This window comes from Cyprinodon tularosa, unplaced genomic scaffold (genome assembly GCF_016077235.1).
Source record: "Cyprinodon tularosa strain WSP-4 unplaced genomic scaffold, ASM1607723v1 ctg51, whole genome shotgun sequence".
Classification (NCBI taxonomy): Eukaryota; Metazoa; Chordata; class Actinopteri; order Cyprinodontiformes; family Cyprinodontidae; genus Cyprinodon; species Cyprinodon tularosa.
The window spans coordinates 585,124-608,080 of record NW_024039241.1 but is presented as its reverse complement, the minus strand read 5'-3'; the positions used below and the strand labels follow the sequence as shown (position 1 = coordinate 608,080).

Below are 22,957 nucleotides of genomic sequence, written 5' to 3'. Positions count from 1 at the left end.
CTATAAAAGAAATCATAAAAAAACATACGTTTGAAGAGAAGAATTATTAAAACCAAATATAAAAATTTGATAGAAGGGAGTCTGTCTATTCTTTCTATTCCAGAATAATTATTTGTCATTCAATCTGTGTTATTGGATTAAAAGACATACATTTTGGTTTATCAGGAGTGTTTGGCTCTGATAGTTTTGACACTACCCATGAGAACCCCTGTATTAAGGCCCCATCCACACGAAGTCAAAACGAACACGAAACACTAATATTTTCCAGAACAGAAGACGGAGACGTAAAATAAATGTGATCGACCACACGAATGCATGAAAACGCTGCAAAATGTATGCCAGGCCTGTAAGTGGCGCTGTGGTGCCAAAGCAAAAATAGGCGAAAACAGGCAACGAAATGTTGGGCATGCGCAGTAATATTTATACAACAACCAAACCGGAAAACCGGAAAATGGCCCTGCGGGTCCATTTTCGTGGTTCAGTCAAATTGAGGTGATGAACTATGTTGTCTATATTGCTCTGTTCTTCCTGGAAATATTCCAGAAGAAGAAGATTCTGTTGTAAGTCCGACAGCAGGGTGAGTAGCATGAGCAGCAACCATTCAACACAGTACGGCGCCATTGTTGTTGTTGTGATACTGTGTCGCGCATGCGTGTTTATGACGCATGCGTGTAAGAAAAAAAATGAGGTTAGAGCTTAAAGATGGAAACGCGAAAACGGCGTTTCAAAATCTTCCCACTCTGAAGGCTTGATAAAAAAAACATTGTTTACAGACCCCCGAAACGCCGGCTTCGTATGGATGAGAGGCTGGTTTGGTGAAAAATTTGTGCGTTTAGGCCAGGGTTTGACTTCGTGTGGACGGGGCGTTAGACATACAGAATCTCTGAGACAACGGCTCAAACTGGTACACCTCAGGGCGGCCTGCCCACCCACAGAATCGTCCTCTCTCTACCCCTATTTCCTTTGTCTCTGATAAAAAGATTGAGAGAGATTCGACCACTTTGTCACCCAAAGATCATCAATGGGTGTGCTCTGCTTGCAATGTTTATGTATTGCTTTGTGCCAGTGTTCAGTTGTAAAATTGTGTTATGTTGAATATTAGCCAAAGTTCCAACTTTATGGATCCTGGGTTTAAGCCTATTTGCTCAGTTTGCAAAATAAACTAGCTGAACATAAAGAAAAGGTTTAGGATTGTCAACATTTGGTTAATTTCTAATATGTAACAAATCCAAGTAAAGTAAATTCTCTGATTTGAACCATGCAACTATCATGTTAACTGATACATGTTTAGTGTAAATTACATTTTATGTAATACGCATAGCTTTAAGGTATAGTGGAGGACGTTATTTTTTGTGTTGATCATCAAAATAAGTGGCCCTCCTAATTAGTAATCATTCTGGTGATATGTTTATGTCGTCCTAAGTGCTGGTCCCCATTTTTACTTAACTGTGGTGAGTCTGACATAGTAAAAAATGTTAAACTTCTTTTGGAAAGTAAGCTTGTATGAGCGATGCAAACAGCAACTTTTAAACAGAAATTGGCTCTTGCATGCTCTCATACGCGTTTAATAGGTGTTCCCTCTCAGGAACGGGTACAGGGTGCATATGCTTTTTTTTTTTTAAGAGGAGAGGATGGGTCTTTTCAAAAATTCACAAAAATCCTGAACTATACCATTGTTCAGTTGTTTCTAAATGTATATTTGAATCCACACATGTACCTACAATCTTAAATAAACTAATGTCCTGTACCTGCTAACTAAGCACTAAGCTCATGTTTGCAAGGCTGCAGTGAAAACTGTGTAGACAACATTTTTAAAAAGTTGTTCGGCTAAACAGTTAATCATAGTCTATTTAATCACCTAATTATAATTATAAGATGTATTTTTGCTTAGCTTTACGAAACACCATGGGATGTATGACCCCAAACCAAAGCAGTTTATATATAATATACTGATAGGGAGCTCTAATACTCTCTCATTCACTGTGAAAGCTAAGTTGTAAAAATCCCTTTCAGCTAAATTAGTAAAATAATGTGCACCACATTTGAAAGTCTTCGTAAGCCTTGCATCTGAAAATTTGCCATGATTTTAAACAGTAAACAAATAAAATATTTTTATATTCATGCAGTCTCTTCCTGTTTTACTTCATCTGATGTTTTTTGTTTTTGTTTTATTGCATCAAATACCACTTTTATGTGCAATGACTAAGAAGAGAGCTGAGGCCAAGAAAGTGCTGCATGACTTTGTAGAATGTCTGTGGAAGAAAATGACCTCTCAGACTTGGCATGAAGTTATAAGATTTAAAACTGAGCCTTTGGGAGTGTCCCTGAGCTCCCCTGTCATTGACTTTGACATGGCAGCCAAACTGTGTTCGTCTCATGATTCATAGTGACCTAAAAAACATTTTTTCCCCAAATATGTAGCAAGTACATTTTTCTGAGTGTCACAGTTACTGTGAAACGACTCTTTGTATTAGTCTAATATGACCCATTTGCTCCACTTACATTTAGAAGGTCTAAAAAAGCGACATGAATATTTCATTGCATTGCTCTCCAGTGTGCCCTGTCTGCTGCAGTCTAGCATGCAGTGTTCCATTGGTTAAACATTTTACAAATTGAAGTGGCATGCTTATAATACATGAATCATTTTTCTAGTGTTTGCAAACATTTCTATACCTTCCGTTATCACATTGTGTGGTGACACACAGTTCTGTATGTTAGATTAACTGTTCAGTTTTAAATATGTTTAAACTGTAAACTCTTAGCCTCAACTGGGGTAAATCCAGCAGGAAAAAATGGGAATCTCATTTTTCCTATCTAGAATAGTTGTTAATGTCTTTCTTTAACAGCTTGGTAGTGTATTTAGGGGTGTTTACCATGCTAGTTCTTTGTTACACTGATTTTGTTTTACATATTAAGGGGTTTCTGAAGGTAGCAGCAGATTCACTCCAGTTACACTATGAATATTTAGAAAACCAGAATGAGTATTTCAGATTGTCCAATTCATGTATGTTCTGCTGTAACGGCTGAAGTCGGGTTCTTCACACTTCACACAATCAACATTAGACATTTTAAAGTAATTGTTCATCCGAGCATCCTAGCCTATTAAGCACAAAATGTTTACTTTTGGTATCTATGCAAACGTGCTGCAAGAGTTATGAAAATATATATTTTTTTCCATCTGAATCACTATTGCAACTTTGTATGATACTGTGACAGATTTTTTGTGATCAAATGAAAGAAGAAAAAAAAGTTATTTGAACCTTAAATAAACAGTGCAAAACACGTTATAATAATTTTGATGTTTCAAATTCTGTGTAAATCGCTCCTGAAAATATAACTTTGCCAAAGCAGACCTAAATTAGCGGAAGCACACTTGTTTCACAAAGGTTTTAGTTGGCAGTGTGCCAGGTGTAGCGGTCATGTGTATTTTTCATAAAAGGTGCTTTTAAAAGCTGCCAAACATGTGCCAAATGTAATTTTTATAACCTGGCAAAAGCCAGATTTATACCGTGTAGAATTCAAATTGAACTATGTGGTATCGTCCTGGGAAGGCTCCTGAGGAAAGTGTTCGCAAAAGGGAGGAGCATTCAGTGCAATCCTTCGAGCTGATTGGGTACCTGCCTCCCATTTCGGGTTTTTAGCCAATCACAGCAGCAGTAGCAGCTTATTTTTTATTTTTTTTTATCCTGTCGGGTTAAAGAGCGACCATCTTCCCATCCACTAAAAAGCAACGTTTTGCTTGTTTTTCAAAAAGAAATTGAGAGTATTCCAGCTGAAACCACTGCAGCCATGTTTGCTTTATTCAGCCTTCCCCCTGTGGTCGAAATGTTATCCCTGCATTTCATTGGTCCAAAACATTTCTGTATTGAGGCAAACGTATCTCCTAGCAACATGTATTTTCGTCTCATCACTCACCAATCTCACCACTACTCATCTTGTTTGGAGTGTAAGTATTTATTAACTCCTAAAAGGGAATCTGATCAATACTGATATCCACTCTAAGTCATGACAGAGCATTTAGTCATGACGTTTACCCTGTGCATCATCAAAACATACTGAGTCATTATTAGTAATTTCTTTACAAAGCTGAATACACTGGAAATTATATGGAGGGGGATCACATGGGAATATAAGACGAATATTGGGAAATTATCCAGCCATGTGTGGTGTGATTAGAGTGATTGAGAAGAGCATCCTGTAGGAAAGTTTATGGTCCTATGAGAGCATGTTTTCTTTAATCAACAGGGCTTATTCTTGATTATTTTACAGTAAACAATCACTCTTTACATAATACTTTAATTAACACTATTCTTCATAGTTAAAAGCTCTCAAACATGGCTTAAACTGTAAAGTGATTTAATATAAGTCTAGCATAGAAATGGTACATGGTTTGCTGTGCTCATTGTCCAGAAGTCCTCACTGACGTCATAAGAATAAAGAATGAGTCATGAATAACATTTCCAGTGGGTTGTACACCTTAGCGATATCACTAAGCTATGGGTCATACCAAGTGGTGTCTATCAGATAGGGTGTGTCATTATTGGGTGTCCAGTCCCTTAGTTGAACGTGTGCTGCTTGCTCTTTCTCTCATGATTATAGACATGTGTTCCACTTTATTAAACCTGGCCTTTGAGATTGGTAACTGTATTATTATTATCTATACAGGCCATTGTGTCTATATAGACTGCCCTGGAATTTCCTATTCTTTTCTTCTAACCTTGTGACTTACACAATGAAGGTAATTACTGTTATCCTGATAAAATGGATGCCTGCTTCAACTAATTTGACTCCTGAGAGAGATTAAATAAAACCTGAGAATTGATATACTATGGGTAGGGAAAGCTATACTTATTAGAGAAGAATAGATGTTTATTATAATGAGCGGTCTAGGCATTTTAAGGATTAAAAGCTATTTTTTTTATGAAGGATAAAGATTAGTCCTAGCAGTTGGGTCCTTTTGCAAATTGGGGGAAATTAAACATGTTGGTGTGCCCTGGTCTGATATCCTACTGTGTGTGGTGTTCATCTGAGGATAACTGAGCAAGAAACATTTTATAACTACATCCTAGACTATTCTCTACATTCAGGGCAGTCAAAGTGAGTGGTCCAGCTCTGTTATGGTCAGTACAAAAGTCCTGTACAGGAACCTGTATCCACCTGCACCCCTAGAGCTCAGAACGGAGATCGGACCTTTTTCTTAAACCCAGCCCAGTAATAGAAAGTTGCTGGACCCACAATCAACACAGCCAGTCATTTTCATTAAGTGCTTTTAGTCACAAATTACTTTGTTTTTGAAGCTTTAGTATAATAAAATCTTAACAACAACAACAGAGGCGAAAGCACATTACCTGATCCTCACATGCTAGTATGCACTGCCCTACCAGATGACCGGCAGCAAACAAGCCAAACTCCGGGCTTTTTATTTCCCTCACAAACGCAAATACAAACTCACAACGGCATTGATATAATACATCAGACATTACTTTGATGTAATATGATGGAAATGAAAGCATGTAAATAAGCGGCATTGTAATCCAGCACCTTGTTATTGTAGATTAATTGTATATAACTTAATTACTTTCCTGCAGTTTTTCAGTTTTGTGTTAATTTAATTACTAGTGTGAATTTATTATTTTCTGTAATTGGAAGCTGTGTAAACTTGTGCTTACAAACACATTTGTATTTATGTTGACAGGATTAAGTTTCTTGTTTATAACAAAAGACAATAAAGCATATTTATTATATGTTTCAAAGCTCTATATTTTACTCATTGACGAACCTTAACTGGCTAGAAAACAGTTTGACAATGAAATTAAACAAAACTGCAACTCTTCCAGAAAAAAGTGAATAAGACATGCAGTAAAGAGCAACACGTAGGCAACCAGCTGTCAGTCAGTGTTGAGATGATCTGAGGAGCTTCTTTGGATTAGAGATGATTCTAATCACGTATGTAAAGCCATTATTCCTGCACATAATGAAAAATCCCAGAAACATTTAGCTTCTGAGTTTCTAAAGCAACACTCCTATTGGAGGCTCTGCGCCATCATCTCTCCTCTCGGTATGTACTCAAAGCAAGCTACACACCTGTCCATATTGCAGCTCGTCAGCCAATAAGCATCATGTACTGTACGGCTATATCAGCTTCCTGCTGCTCGTTCCTGCAATAAAAATCGCTCCCAGTTATGAAAAGTCACTATGATTGGACAAGTTAAGGTTTTATGTGAAAAGTAATAAGATAACTTTGTCAATGAAAATCCAATACATCGAATCTGTGTTACAATTTGAAAAGTGTTTTCAGGGAAATATGGTGTTTCCAGCTCAAACACTTCAAAATGTGACTTCTGAAATGAATTGGCCGCTGTGTATTGTATCCCACTACATTACTCTTCAAAAAAGTGAGTGTGACCCATTTACTCCGGTTACATTTGGAAGGTCTATAAAAGCTGTATGAATTTTTCATACTTCCTCCCATTCCACCATGCTCTATATGCAGCAGTCTAGCTTGCAGAGCTCCATGGATTCAATCCCATAGAAATTGTAGTGACACGCATGTCCTGCATGGAGAAAATGTGTCTTTTTTGCATGTGTGTGGACAACTTTGATTCTTACCCTTCAAACAACAGTGAGTAATTTAGTGGAGGACACATATATATGAATGCCCTTAAAAAATATTCCCTTTATGGCTTAAAGCTTTAGAATTCTTTTCAAATCTGTACAAAAATACAGAAATTGAATAAAATACGCAATGACTAATGGATGGCTACTAAATGATGAGAAACTCTCTTCTAGAGGAATTCAAAATCCTTTGGGTTTTACAACATCACTGAGCTGTAGGGACCTTCTGTTTTGCCGTCAAGCAGTAAATATGATGATATACAATGTACCCAATAAAGCTGCTTTAACTATAAACTATGCAAGAATCACATGAGATCTTAGAGTATAAACTCTGTCTCCAGATTTAGACTTGTCTGCTTCTGTTAAACACGGTGTGTTTTTCTACCATAATGCCCTGAAGGTGCTATTGCACATTTTAATGGCTCGATTAGTATTCATCTGCGGCCTGTACTGCTGTTTCAAGCTGTCTTGCTTTGTGACCCAGGAGTGTCAGCTGCGAGCACTTAGATCGCACTTTAGATGTTTACCTCAGGTTTCTGCCTTGGTGGTGTCTGCCGGCCTGCCTGGATCAAATCAGGCCTTTAAAAACGGTTTAAATCTGCTTAAAGCGAAAGTGTGTGTTTATCCTGGTGCCTCCAGTTAAAGTATATTTTAATGGCAGCATGTGTGTCATTAGGTTACTCCCCACTGCTCCTCTGCCAATGATAATGGGGGATTTTCGTGCAGTCTGGATCATGCGCTGACTTTAATGCCACAGACAGAGCAGCTTAATAAATCACTTTTACAGTGACCATTTTTTTTCTTAATTTTTCAAAAAGAAAAAGTGAGAGAGTGGGAAAGAGAGAGAGAGAGTGAAAGACCATCTGCTCAGAAGCGACCTAAAAGCAACTGCATTTTGAATTATTCATTTTCTGACTGTAACACAATGTTGGAGACATTTGGTCTTGCTCTAAGAGCTTACCTCAGGTCTCGTAGCACTGTGCCTTTTGCTCAAAGCCAAGCAAAAATAGTAATGGATCTCCAGGGAATCTGATGCAGGACTTATCTATTTTCCTCTGCCTGTTTTACTTATTTTCACTTCCTTCTCCTATTGAATGCTATGAATTCCCAGCTTTACACCAGCTATCATCTCCACACCTGCAGGAATCTAGTCACACAGCTTAGCCAATAACAAATCCCAATAGAATTGGTATGCTTATGCATTATGCAGCCATCACTGTGTTTGATCACACATCAGTGTGTTTAGGACCATGCATAGTTTTGTTTTTTCCTGCTACATATTATGTATTTATCAGTTGACCAGTTTGATGCTATAGATTTTATTTTGGGGTATCAGAGAAAAGGGGACTGAATAAAAGTTCATATGTCTGTTTTCTGATTTTAATAGACAATCTTAAAACCATGCGTTATTTTTCCTTTTAGTGTTCTGTGAATGGAGAGAAAAGGCATGTTGAACTCTAGACTATTTACATTTATCCTCGCCTCTTCTCCCAGGGTCCCGAACACGATTTGAAGACAGTCCCCCTCGGATTGTGGAGGACCCCTCAGATTTGATTGTCTCTAAGGGGGAGCCTGCCACCCTCAATTGCAAGGCAGAGGGCCGACCCACTCCCACCATAGAGTGGTACAAGGACGGGGAACGCGTGGAGACCGACAGGGATGATCCCCGCTCCCACCGAATGCTCCTGCCCAGCGGCTCCCTCTTCTTCCTGCGAATTGTACACGGACGCAGGAGCAAACCGGATGAGGGCATCTACACCTGTGTAGCCCGGAATCACCTGGGAGAAGCCATCAGTAGGAACGCAACGCTGGAAGTTGCAGGTAAAACTAGAAACTATGTTTCTGAGTTGTATACGGTAAGTCTACTGGTTATAAAATATTTTGAAAAATATGTAGTAAAAATATATAGACAATGGGAGATAATTTTGCTGTATAAGTAACTATATTATGTACAGTTTGTAGAGAGTATGATCTCTTCTGTTGTCATTTATTGGGGTAGCAGCTGTTGAACAACAGTGTCTTCAGACAAAAGCTTCTTTCAATCTGCTGTTGAACAGTCTGATACTGATACTGCCTGCAGCCTTGAGCATCTACATGTACTCTTTGAAGAAATTCCTAAAATATATTACAAAAACATTAAAGTTTTCTTTTAATTTCATCAACATTTTATTAGTTAAATATATATAAACCACTCAGAAATATCATTTTGTGAAATTCGGGCTCATTTTTAATACATAAATGCATTGAGTTTATGGTAATTATAGAATCCATATCAAGATTTTCTGCATTTCCCTGCTTTTCTTAGTTGCCTCCTGTGATTTACTTGCATATGTGTTTATCCAGGTTATTTAACCAATTACATATAACTTAAACAACGTAGATATAACATATAAAGTACTGATACAAAGTTAAGCTGATTTAGAATTCCCCTTAAATACTTAACTGACAGCATTCAGAATATTTTCTCTAATCATAATGCTCATTGCAATTTTATGTTAGAAACAGAGACAAAAATCACACCTAGATGGTAGCCCCAAATACTTCTTTACATTTTTTTGAACAAAGAAAATATTTTTTAAGAGTAGCGTTCAAGATGCTTTTAGAATGTTATATTAGCAATAAGTATGGTTAACATGGCTACCTGGTTTTCTGTTTAGCATATAGATGTTTGCTCAAAGCTTCGCTGCAAGAATTCTGAACCAAATATTAGCTGAATTTGAGAAATTTTGGGGGTCAAAATACAGAGTTTGGCACATATGGATGCTCTGTGCCAGTGTTGTTTTTGAAAGGCATCTTAGATTTAGGCTGATTTTGAATTCAGGGGCTGCGTTCTCCGAAGGCCAGATTCGAACACCGATTACATCTTAGCGAGGCGCCGAGGTCTGTTCAGATTCCAAGACTCCTTGTTATGCAGCCGACAAATCTATCCTTCTCTTTGCCCGATTTGAAGGACGGGCCCGCCCCGGTGTATCCTACGTAGCCTTGGATATCCCGTGATTCATTGTGAGACTAAGTAAGCTGGCTGCTTAGTGATCAGAGGAAAAAGGTACTTGGCTCCAAACAGTGGTTTGGAAGTGCAGTTTAATATAATGCAAGTATGTGAAAAGTTCTGTCTGAAAGTAATGAAAATAGTTTTTTAAATGGTTGTTGTGTCAGTTATGTATCTGTAATGTTTAATTTATCTAAAGATTTTCATCTGTTACTGTGTAAATGGGTTTGGCTGTAATTCTAATATATCTAAAGTGTGGGGACTATAAATCTGAGAGGATATTTATTTTTTTTATTGCTATTTTGCACAATTTGCTTTACTAAGTATTTTTTGTTGTTGAATATAAGTGATTTTGCAGATATATATATATATTTTTTATTTATTTTTTAATGAATGAATGCCCTACTTTATAAAAAAAATGTCTCACAAAAGTTGTGAAAATTCACATCTAGTTGGACACATCATATTGGTTAAAATAGAAGACAGACAAACTGACTAAAGTTTCAAGGAAAGATTTTAGACACATAAGGTTTCCATCCAAAAGCAAACATTTCCTGACCTACTATGAATTATGTATAACAAACAGATCAGTAAAATCTTCATTACTGCAAAAAAGCAAAGAAGAAAAACATTTTTCTTTCTACTTTGGCAATTTTTGCTTTATTTCTTCAATTTGCCAGTTTTTTTTACCACTGCTCAGGGGTCAAACTAGATATAAATTCATAGGTGTCAGATATAAAAAATCACACAGAAAACCTACATAATGGGCTTATAATGCCATGGCAAGCCGGACCTAAATTTCAAGAATATGTTAACTAAAATGTTGAAATATTTAAATAGATAGAAACAAGAACTAGCCCTGCGATGGACTGGTGCCCTGTCCAGGGTGTACCCCACCTCTCGCCCATTGACAGCTGGAGATAGGCACCATCACCCCTCGCAACCCCAATTGGGATAAGCGTGTCAGATAATGGATGGATGGATGGAGGAAACAAGAACTATGAGGGAGAAATATACAAAGATCTATGAACCTTTTCATCTGAGTCTTAATCTAAAAATAAATGGTCAGCAATTACGTAAATATTTGCTTTGCATATAATTTAGAGATTCTTTGTGGTGGAAATTAAAGAAGGTTTAGCATCACCTCTTATTAGCTGGAAAAAATAAAATCTTAATAGTAAGAAAAAAATATTTTTTACACTTGGCAGAGGATGATCAGCGACATATAGTTTATTACTGTAGGTAGGGGCGGCAGGAAGAGCCCTGCTGCTGAAAGCAAACCATCAGTGTGGAGCATGCGGACTCGGAGCTATATGTGCGTAAAGACGCACAAACACAGCTGGAAGAGCAGAGTTTGTCAAAGTTGAGCCCGCAGTACTGGACCATTCTTGATTTCTTTCACCCCTACTGCTGCTGCCATGGTCCTGCTGGGGTCATGCAGAATGTGCACCGCTGCACTCTAGGTGGTGGGCGTGACCGGGGGGTTTACCATTAGGCAATATTAGGCAGTTTCCTCGGGCCCCAAGTTCCTGGGGGCCTCATAAAACTCTGTTTACATGTATGGTTAATACAACTATTCCTTATTTATGCACATTAAATATGCTTTGATAGAAATCCTTTCGCTAAAATGCCGTCAGCATATCTTATAGTATTAAGTTTGTCTCAGATCCTTCACTGAATGAGTCATGTCAGCCAGACTGCGGCAAAAACAGATACAATTATACTTGGTCAGACATATTGGTTTCCTGATTTTGTATTTAATTTGGAGTGATGAATGTGGCATTGTCTTCATAAGGTACTTCCTAACTTCTTAAGGCTGATTTATAGTCAGAAACCAGGTCATCTGCGTGTGTGTTGCAGTGAGCGCAAATGTTCCTCCGCCCCTGCATCAGACACTCTGCTGCACCTCTCCAAAATTGTATGTGACTGCAAATCTACATCCACTCTACACTATGCGTATTTCCTGTATGGTAACTTATGTATGACCGTCATTGTGGAAAACGACTTGTGAAGATGAACCAGCTAGAATAGCTAGGTGTGCTGGGACCCTTTTTCCTCCTGGATCCCCTCTCTAATTCACCCGCATGTCCCTCCATTGTCGCACAAACTTGCCCCCACTTCCTCACCGTCTCGGCCGTATCTAGACCCACAGCTAGCTCATGATCGCCCTCTTGGGTTGTGGCGTGGATTAACATTTCGCAGACCACGCTTCAATATTGGACATAAATCAAAAATATCTGCGACAAGCTCAATGCGACACACTGCTGTGGGAGGGTAACCGGCCCTTTAGTTTGCTGGTCCAAAGTTCTCTGCTTTCAGATTCTAAAAACACGGCACTGATTTTGCAGAAGTGCAGCAATGCCAGTAGCTTTCAGGCGCTAAACACTAGAAAATAAAGGTCTAGCGCCCCGTGGTGGCTAGAAGTTACAGAGTTTTGCTTCATCACTGATATATTTTTGAAATTTCGACCCAGCACGTTCCATTATAAGATTTTAAGGCTCAAAAAGGGGTCTGCATTGCATCTCTGCTGTGATTTGTTCAGGAGAAAAAGAAGGCTTTATGGTACACTAAACAAGATGACTATCTGTGCTGAACAAGCAGGTTTCAACACTTGGTCTAACTTAAATTGGAAAGTGCAGTGATTTTTATAATTAAAGCCTTACTAAGCCTTAACCAATCAATTATATTGGGTAATTTGGCCTAAATATTGACAAATATGTGATAAGTTGGAGAGGAGCACATCTCCAGTGTCTCAAATTATGATAAAGCACATGTATCTTAGCCTCTGTTGTTGAATTTATGTCAGCTGCTGAGCAGTGTGAGCCTTCTCATATCTTGGAGAAAGAGCTGGGGCACGTGCCATTGTCTTTCCTTCCTGCTAATTGTGCCAGTGTGGCTCGTCCTCGGGCTGAACTGCAGCCCTTCTTGGCATGAGGGAATGGATTAGTCAGTGAGTTGATTAGGCGACGGAGAAAACAGATTAGCAAGGTCGAATTGTCCACGTTAAAAACACAAAACACCAATTTGAGCCTGTTCTTATCTCCCACCATGCTGAGGTTTTACTTACCAAATAGTGAATGTGTCTCTGTGTGTGTTTGTGTGTAGTCTTATGGCTGACTGACCCCATCAGCAGCTGTGTCCTAAAATAAAGCCACACTCTGCAGATATAATATATATCCGGAGCCACAAGCCTGTGCAGCTCTGGAAGCAGATATAATATGGATCCTGTCATATTGCCTCGTTTGAATTGTTGATGATTAAATTTAGCTTTTTTTCTTGCTGCATATTATAGCACACTGATATGGAAATGGGGATGATTCACCTGCAGGCACGCAGTGACCGACGACATTAATAAGTACCTGTTTTGTTCTAATCTCTGTGCCTGCAGCCATCCAGGACATATGCTAAGACAGAACAGTGGTGGTCCCACTGTCCTCTTCTCCTCGGTGTGAGGTTGTGCTGACTGTGGGGTAGATAGTGACCCAATTAGACAAGGGAGCTTGATTAGGGGAAGGGGGGTATGGAGTGTTAATGACAGGCCGGTTAAAGCTGGTGGTCTTGCAAAAATGTGTGAGGCGAGGGTCTGAGAAACAACAGGTGGGAGGAGGAAGAGCTTTAAACACCCAATGAGCAGTAATTAATACCGATGCATCTGTTCAGCTGTTCGGCTCAGAGCAGGGATTAGGAGATGCTAACCTGCTTTTAACAACATGAGTAATTCATTCTTGCTGGTGAATGGTGCATAATGTATGAGGAAGCGTGACTAAGACTTTTACACTGCCTCACACTTGCAGCTTTGTGATTCTTTTCTTATAATTACTGCAGATACGAGACTTATTTTGCCGAACTGCAGGGTGTTGTTTGTAATTGCAGATTGCAGAGACTTCATGTTGAGAAAATGTCTCAATGTTTTCCTTTAAGTTTCTGAGCATACTTTTCTAATGCCAGGGCAGACAGAAATGATATTTCAGCACACCACAGGGTAACAAAAACATTTTTGTTTATCTTGTCTTTGCCTCTTCTGTTGAGGATAATAAATTTGAGGTCTTTCACAGTTGGATAACAGACAATGAGAAATGTTTAGCCTTACAAGAATTAAAGAAATGTTAGTTTTCTACATATGCAAAATAAACATATGAATATCGGAGCATTTTATTGTTATCTTTTGTTGTAGAAAAACACAAAGCAACCCACTTAGAGCAGTAATTATAACAATATTGTAAAAAATAAATATACGTTTTGCAAGATTTTCGCCTGGTAATGTACTCTATCCAGAACTCCTCAAGTGGAAAAGTTTAGTTTCACCTGGTTTAATTTTTTCTCAAACCAGGAACATTCTTCTCTGTGACCAAGTACAGGGAGAGACTCCACAATAATGGGTAGTGAAAATATGATAACTATAATAGGCAATAGGGGTAGGCAATATTTGATTTCAATATATTGAATTCAACAACAGCCATTTGACTTTTAAACACATTTCCAATATTGTCAAGTGATTCATTTTTTGCTGTGCTATTCCCACACTTGAAGGGTTGTATTAAGCTGAACATTAAACTGGGTTCCACTCAATGACCAAACCGTTGTTTCATTTTTTCCTTTTTTTAATTTTTTCTTCTTGTGTTGTTTACAGATAATCATTTAATTAAGCAGGTGAAAAATCTTTAAAAGAAATGAAACCAAACAAAGCATTTACCATATTGCACATTGTAATAGTTCTGAGAAATGTATCATTACATATATTTATGAAAATAGACTGTTTTTAATTTTAAGTTAAGACCATTTATGTTTTAATTATCATAAAAAATGCATAAAAAAACGTATTAAAACATTTTAACGGAAGTGGATTTATGCAGGTTATTTAACCCCATAGATTACACGAATTCTTCAATAGCAATAGTAAATAACCAGTGAGTAATTTTTAGTTTGTTTTAAATATGCATAACGTAGCCTATGAAATTTCATTTTAACTGCGGAATACTAAAAGTCCATTTTAATCACACACAGAAGAAAGTTGCAGAAATTACCCCGTGCAACAGTTTCACAAACACATTAAGCTGGACCGTTTTAACCGCAACTTCAAACAAATCACTGAAAACAAGTTACACCAGCATTTCTCCAACTAAATTAAGCAAGCTTCAAGAAGCCTTACAAGCCAGCATTTTCATGATGCACCGTGTCAGTATTTATAAGCTTAACAACACTACAAACAAACATTTCCCGCCTCATCAGCGCAGCACATACATTCTATTCACAGCAGCTTTAGACGCAAGCTTACCGGCTGTCTGTTCAGTCCTTCACTTCCTCAATACAAACTTTGCACAGCTTCTTCCACTGCCCGAATAGAACGGCAGGCCTTTTAATTCATGCTGCGATCCTCTACTCAAACTAGGAAGCTTGTCTCACCTTCTTTTGATTGACTGATTGATTGCACGCAGGTAAGCTGCGTTCTCACGCTCAACCAACTGATGTAAACAAAAGGGGCGTTCGCCGCAACAAATATTTCAGTATTTCATAGTCTGTGATTACATCATTTGTCACTGACTGGCGTTCTTGGTTTTATGTAGTTCCATCGAAAATAGAAAAAGATTTTGACATGCTATATTTGAGGAGTATTAGAAATTTGGCAAAATATTTGTAATAAAGCTTGTGTTTTAGCCATATAATCAGGTCGTAGTAGCGAATCATCATAACTTCATATTTAAATTAAAAATAGGTAAAGCATATAATTAGATATAAGCAATGCAAATCATTTTGCTCAAGAAAAAAATGGTTCCACTCCCTCCATGAGCCCAGTATGTTATTGAGTATTGAAAAAAAAACTAAACTAGCAAAGCCACAATTGATGAACACAAAATGGCTAAGAAAAAACATGTAATTAGGGCTGTCAAAGTTTACATGTAAAGGCACATCATTTGAACTTTTTTTAACAGCATTGCTTAATTTAAAAATGTGATTAAAGCCCTTGAGCTGCATATTTTGGGCCTCATCTGCACTCTGCGTTCTAATTTGAACATTTGTTTTCTGCTTCAGCTGTTTCCACTGTTTCTTAAAAAGTCAGGAGACAGCTGCACTATGACCATCTCTTCTCCCCCTCTACATAGCACACTCAGGGCCGGATTTATCAAAGGTTTGCGTGTATTAAAACGTGAGCTATTTCACTGCGCACGCAAAAAAATGTACAAACTGATCTATCAACAGCGTGCTAAAAGGATTTGGTCTTTAAAACGTGCTAAATAGCGTCTCTTATCCATTTAGTACTTTTTCTGCAATGAATATTCAATATAGGGCGTTTACACGCAAAAGTGCGTCTTGTGGGAGGATAACATGTAAATATATTAATTTAGCACTCGCAAAGTGATTTATCAAACCTGAAAGCAATTTTGCTAACGGTATCTGACTCTATATTTAACACGTTTCAAAAGAAGGTGCAAATGGTCTGTATGCGTAATTGCGCACACATGGCAGCGGTTATTGTCGCAAGAAGGAGAAATCGAAATGAAGCAAGGAGACGCAGAGAACGCATTTTTTCACTCCGTGTGAATATTTTTGGAATGAACGAGGAAACGATCATCAAAACATATCGTTTATCCAGCATTGCCATTTTGGAGCTGTTGGGGGAACTCCGAATGGATTTGGAGCCAGGCACAAGGAGGACCCACGCAATACCAGATATCACGAAACTCCTTGCAACATTGCACTTTTTTGCATCTGGGATCTCCCAATCTCGTTTTTCAGAAGTGCTGTCCGACGTTCTAAATGCCATGTCGCCCTGACGCCCTACCGGAGAACCCCGACACCCTGCGCCTGTGGAGCAACATGCCAATGCAGTCATCTTATCCACAGTCACTTCTTGTGAGCCATTTGGTATGTGCATTTTTCTACAGGCCGATAAAAAACACCTGTTTTATTTTTGTTTGTGTGTTTTTTTCTTACTACGGTGAAGTAGAAATTCAGCCACATACCACCTTAGGGAATAAAGGTTGCCAAAGTATATATATATATATATATATATATATATATATATATATATATATATATATATATATATATATATATATATATATATATATATATATATATATATATACATATATATATATATATATATATATTTCTTTTTTTGGAGGGGGTGGTGTCACTGTAAGATTTAAATTTCTTAATGCACTAGTTTGCACAAACTACAAACTACTTTGCCGCAAACCACAAAACGCGCAAAACCATCATTTAAATAGGGCGTCTCCAACAGTTTTGCGCCTGCCACCAGTTACGCAATCGCTCTAGTTAAATCACCCGCAAACCATGGTTCAGCCCCTCGCGCAAAATTCCACTTTGCGAGCGCAAATTACTGCACGCAAAATTGGATCTTGATAAATCCGGCCCTCAGAGAAGTTGAAAAAAAAAAGTTTGATTTATTTTTACTGTTGTTGACAAAAGAAAACACAGCAAAGCATGATTTTCACATGCAGTTACCCACTGCTGAAGCAACACTGAATAAATGAAAAAACATGAAAAACGATAAATACAAAAACAACAAAGACATGAAAAATGATCCTGATCCCCTTTGTAGCTTTTTGTCTAGGCTAAAGAAAAGGAGTAATATCAGATGCAAATGGATCACATCATGCATTCCATTGTGAATTGATGCGCAGCCAGTTAATATCATCTCTGGGAGATGTAAGCAAAATCTCAGCCTTTGAGTTTCCCGTGCAAATGCCTCACACTAAAAACAAGATGACTTTCACAAAAAATAAAGGACACTTAATATGTAAAGTAGCTTTACAAAGTAAAAGTACCAAAAATGAATACTCTATTATGAAATAAATAAATAATGCAATTAATACATCTTTGAATAAATAAAAATCTTGCAATATAATAAAATAAGGTACAAATTATGTTTACATATTTTCTTATACATGTGGATATTCATTTATTTGATGGACCATTTATTGACAATCCATCAATATCAGCATTTATTTATGTATTTCTTTATATCATATTGAATGAAATGGCTCTCCTTAAGTGTTTTTCTGCTCAATGTTCCCAGTTGGATGCACTAATGTCAGCATGCTGAGGGTGACCTGTATTTCCTTATGGAGGGAAGGACTGTTTAGAGTTCTGCTGTTATCATTCATTTAATTCATTTGAGTCCTTTTGAAGCCAGGTAAACATCCCAGCAATAATTATTCGTATCATCTGCTTTTCCTCACCCACCTGAAACACTTAAAGCCAAATGGATGTACAGCTAGAGTTTTGTGCCAAAGCAAAGGACTTCTTTTGACACAAGTTTGAAAGGACAAATTGGCTACAAGCACTAAACTGTGGAGTGGTCAGATGGACATGTGAGTAGGGTAGGTCATTAATGAGTTGTGTTTTTTCCAAGTCGACTAATTGTCTCTCAGTACTGTAAAAAAAAAAAGTATGTAGGAAGCAAGCTGTGCTTTGAAATCACCCAAATGAAGAAATATAGTCCTCTTTTGTGTAGATTGATGTCATTATTTATAAAACTGTTCTGTTAAGGCATCACATGTTTGTTAGAGAACATTTTTGAGGGAAAAAAAGGTATCACAAAGACGAAGAGACACAGCAGACAGGCGGGTTAGGGAAAAAACTGTGAATTTTAAAGGAATCTCTAGAGTCAGTTGCACAAATTTGTACGGCTCAGGGCAACTGGCCTCTACAGAACCTTCCTCCAGCTCCCCCTTTTCCTCTCTATAGGGAATACAGTGGAGGGATGTTACATCCTGATATGTGAATGTTGCTGTTAGACCAGAATATACATATATATTTTTTACTTTTTGACATTCTGATTTTTGCAAACGATCATCTCTGATCGCCCCCATGTTTGTGTCACTGTCAATCCATCTGTCACCACAGCTTAGACCATGCCTATAGCCCTCAACACCCCACATGTTCCCTGGTCCTTCATAACGGACATATTTCAGATATCATCTGTGGGCCAAAGAAAGGATCACAAAGTGAGTTGTGCAGGCTTAATAGCTGTTCATGATTACTGGTAGTTCACAAAACCATATAAAGTCTAAAATGCCACGTTAACTCTTTGAAATAAAGATAACGTAGGATGTTATTACCTCACATCAAATGGCTGTTCTCCCCTGAGGTAAAAGAAAAACTACCATGCAGCGAGTAAAGTACTTTTTCCTCCCAGCATTATTTTAAGTGCCTGTAACAGAGGAAATGGCGGGTGTTTGCTCTTTCTGTAATACATTTTTTAACTTGTGGAGGTTTCATAAATTTAAAACAACCCCTAGAGTTTCCAAAAGAGAGTTTCATTTTCATTACATCATCACAATGTGAAGTTTGCAGGATGAGGGGTGAGCTGTGGGTGGTGACGGGAAGCACTTATGTTCTTTGGGCTGCTCAAAAAAAAAAACAAAAAAACATCCAATATGGAAAACTTTGGGGTTCAAATTGGAGGGTAACTCTGTTTCACTTTGTTTTTTAGATATTTCACCATTGTTACACATTGTATATGTTTATATGCATCTAGACATACCTTATTTTTTAACCAGATTTACCTAATCTTTATTTGATGGAGGTCATAGGGACTTTCTCACTTTTTAAAAGTCAAATATCAGTTAAATATCATAAATCTGTATTAAAAAAGTTACATTTGGGAATTATAAACAATCCAGCTGCAATTTTTTTGCATCTAAGATTTCCACTTGGAGGATCAGATACAAAAATGTCAAATGAAGACTCTTTTTATGTACCTTGTTTTGTTCCTCCTCATTTTAGTCTAATTGTTTTAATAAAAAATGTTAAACTTTAATTTTCAAAGGTCAGTAAGGCTTAACATTATCATTTGTAGACCTTAGATTACAGATAATGAATATAGATGTTCTTAGCTTTCCTCAAAATATGAAGCTTATATAGATTTAATTTATATTTTTGATAGACTTAAACTTTTTAGGTTTATGACTGGGGTTCAACACTTCCACTGGTTTTCCATAATAGTTTGTTGGAATGTTTGCCCATCCCTTGTTACTGAAATGTTTTAATTGAATCAGGTTCCTAGATCAGGTTGCTCACAAACATATTTTTAGCTATTTCTGCCAATTTTCTATTAGACTTAGAGGAGGGCTCTGTGATAGCTGCTTAAAAACATTGACTTTTTATTACCAAATAAGATATTATGCTCAGTATGTCAGTAAGTGGAAGTCCCACCTGTGCTCAATCTTAATCTTCTCCTGTTGCTTCTTTTGTGATTTTTAATTAGTTTTAAAAGTCTTCATGATGCTGTTTAATTTGTGAAGCACATTAGACTTTACTACAGCCAAACAATCCACAATGATTTTCAAGTAGTTAATTCTTCAAAAAGTCCTGGCATTATCTTCTGGGCTTTTCTAGCTCTCATTGTATGCAAATCTCTAAATTTGCATAAAATCTAATTATCAGTATATTGTTTTAGAAAAATCATGGAGAAAAAAACTATACAAAATGGTACACCGCAGATATAGTTCCCAGTAGAACAACGACAGAGTATTTATTCTGGCCATGTTGTTGATTTACAATGCATTTTCAGTTTCTGCAGAAGTTGCGGCATCACTTACAAGCTTCTCTTGATTCAAGTTTTGATCTTTTTTTTTCTCAACACTATTCAGAAAGTCAAACAAACTATCTGAAATTGTTTTTTTAGAATTAAAGACCACAGAAATCTCTGTTTTTTTGTAAAACTAACGTCAGTGAAGAATGCCTAGAAACAGATATGTTCTGTTTGTGTCTTATAAAGAATTTCTTTTGCTCCAAAATCCACCCGCTGTTTCCAAGAAATAATTGCTGCTTTCTTTTATAGATCCATTGGCTCATGCTTGTTTTTCTGAATTGAATATAGAAACAATTTATTATGTAGTTTAGGATAGACATGGGTCTGTCTGAATGTTACATGTGTCCAATAGGTTTTTGCATGTGTTCCTTGATTATGGATTAAATCAAGCCACCTGCAATCTTCCTTTTTTTTATTGTTGTTCTGAGCTTCTGGGAAATGAACAATGTTTAAATACAATACTTCATACCTTCATTGGATAAATCTTATCACAGAGATCAAGAGGATTTAATATATTCAGATTATAACGAACAATCTGAGAAGCTTAAATGTTCATTGCTTAATTTGTTTCCCTTTGTTCTCTGAGTTGGACATGGAATAAATTGGAAAAGCCGATATACTGAAGACAGATTTTATAGATTCCTAAATCCACAGCTTGCATAATTTATTTTGAATAGCTCGTACTTCAGGTTCAGAAAAAGACATAAACCCAGCCTTTTTTGACTTGTTCATTTTTTTATTTTCTCTGTTATTTCTTTTTTACATCTATTTTTTATATATATATATCTATAGATATATTCTATTATGTTTGTATCTACTATGTTTTTATTTATACATGTTTCATTATTTTTCATTTTAGTTTAGTTTTTATGTATTTTATCAATTTATTTTTTAGAATAAAATTTGAGTTGTTATCAATTTGATTTCAACAATGATTTAAGAATTTATATATTTTTTATAACTTTTTTATTTACATAAAAAACTAAAATAGATCATATACAAATTTCAAATCTTAAGATGAATTTTGAGAAAATGAATTAGGAAGAAATTGTTCCTTTACTCCTGACCTTTAAGTAAACAAGAATTCAAGTTCTTAAATTAAATGTTTTAATTTTGAGCAAATTAAATTAAGAGGTAACGTTATCCTTCCAATGCTTCAAAGCATTTTTCATATCCATAAAATGTGTCTCTTGCAGTGTCAATGATAAATGCCTAGTGACAGAAAATACTGTGCCGTACACAGAATAGTATGTGGGATTTACTTTATTCAGAGACGCCATCAGCAGTCATTATTCTATATGTTTTGGGGTTTATTGTCTCTGCATTTCATTGTAAGCTGCCAGTAACTGGATGAGGTGTCTAACTGTTGTGGAAGCAAAATAATGAGGCATTTGGAGCGGACAAAAATCGGTTTCCATCGTTTCCCTAGGTTTTTTGCAGTGCAATAGAAGAGGGAATAAACCTGTAGTGGTGCCTGCCTCAGAATCAAGAACGTGAACATTCCTGTCCATATCAGAAGGCAGGCAGTCACATGGTGTGGAAGGATAAAAATAAAGTAGGGCAAATGAAAAATAAAAGTTGCTTAAAAGGCTTAGGAGCCAGATGTTCCTCTTACTCCTGATGAGGGATTATAAAGGAGGCAAAGTGCTGTGTTGGGGATTTTCTGTCTTTTCCTGCTTATTGTTTCCTCGCTGAAGAGACTTTGCAGGTTTATATGCTCCTGGTTGGAGGTGATTCACCGGTTTGTGATGAATTTCTAAAAAAAAAAAGTGAATAAATCAGCTGCTACGGTTTATATGAAACCAATGGATGTTTATTCATATTACACTGCTCTGTCTATTTATACTCGAAACATCATCCCTGTTTCCAAACTGAGGTGGTTATGACCTGGACTGTCTCATTAAGGCTTTTGTCCCCAGAGTGGTTTCAGATTCCCCATCAGTGCAATCAGACAATGGGTGGATTAAATCAATCCCTGTCCTCTGTGGACAATACTTCCATTAGCTATGACAGTGCAGCATCATAACAATGGGATTAGACCAACCCTCTAACTGGTTAACAATTCATAAACTGAAAAAAAATTTGCAACCAACCAGCCGTGTCATTTCAAAATGACAAAACATAGACAGCTGCTTAAATTTACAATTTTCCGTCCAGCCTCTACCCTGTAAGGTATTATTTGAATTTCTCAGTAATCAGATTCAGCTAACAAAGATCAAAACTGAATTAGTTCATGTTCCTATTTTGTAATGTAAAATGTTGTGGTTAGTCTCCCCTAAATGACTTCTATGTTAAGCTTGTATTATAGTATCATTATAAGGTCAAGTATATAAAAGTATACGTTCCCCTGAATGCTTAGTTAATGGATCACCAGCAGGATCATATCATAAACTGTTTTAACGTATAGTCCTGCAGCTGCACCTTCCTTTCTCTTTGATATTTTTGTTGATATATGATGATGTAATCATGGCAGGAAAAAAAACAACGTATGGATGACCTAAAAATATTGTCAGGCTCTATAATTATCTAAACATAAACTAAAAAAAACAAAAACAAACTGAAAACAAATAAAAAAAATGTAACATTCATGTTACAAAAATAGCCGAAATATAAACAACCATGTGAGAAAGCCTATACTACTGATCCACTAAAAACTTTTAGCAACATGCAAGAACTGTTCATACAAACAAATTCATTCCTAAATCATTCGTAAAGATTATTTAAGATAAAATGCGGGTTTCACAAATTTTCTCTCATTATTAATCTTCTCTCTGGTATGAACTTTTAAT

The 22,957-nt window shown here is 36.8% G+C and overlaps 1 protein-coding gene across 2 annotated transcripts in view; it reads left to right on the top strand.

Annotated features, from left to right (window-relative positions):
- Positions 1-22,957, top strand: part of zgc:77784 (uncharacterized protein LOC402947 homolog) — a 114,470-nt gene that overhangs the window by 16,316 nt on the left and 75,197 nt on the right. For both annotated transcript variants that reach the window (XM_038303376.1, XM_038303375.1), the window contains exon 2: positions 8,110-8,436. In XM_038303376.1, the coding sequence (XP_038159304.1) occupies positions 8,110-8,436 (327 nt within the window). The remainder of the gene's footprint in view (positions 1-8,109; positions 8,437-22,957) is intronic.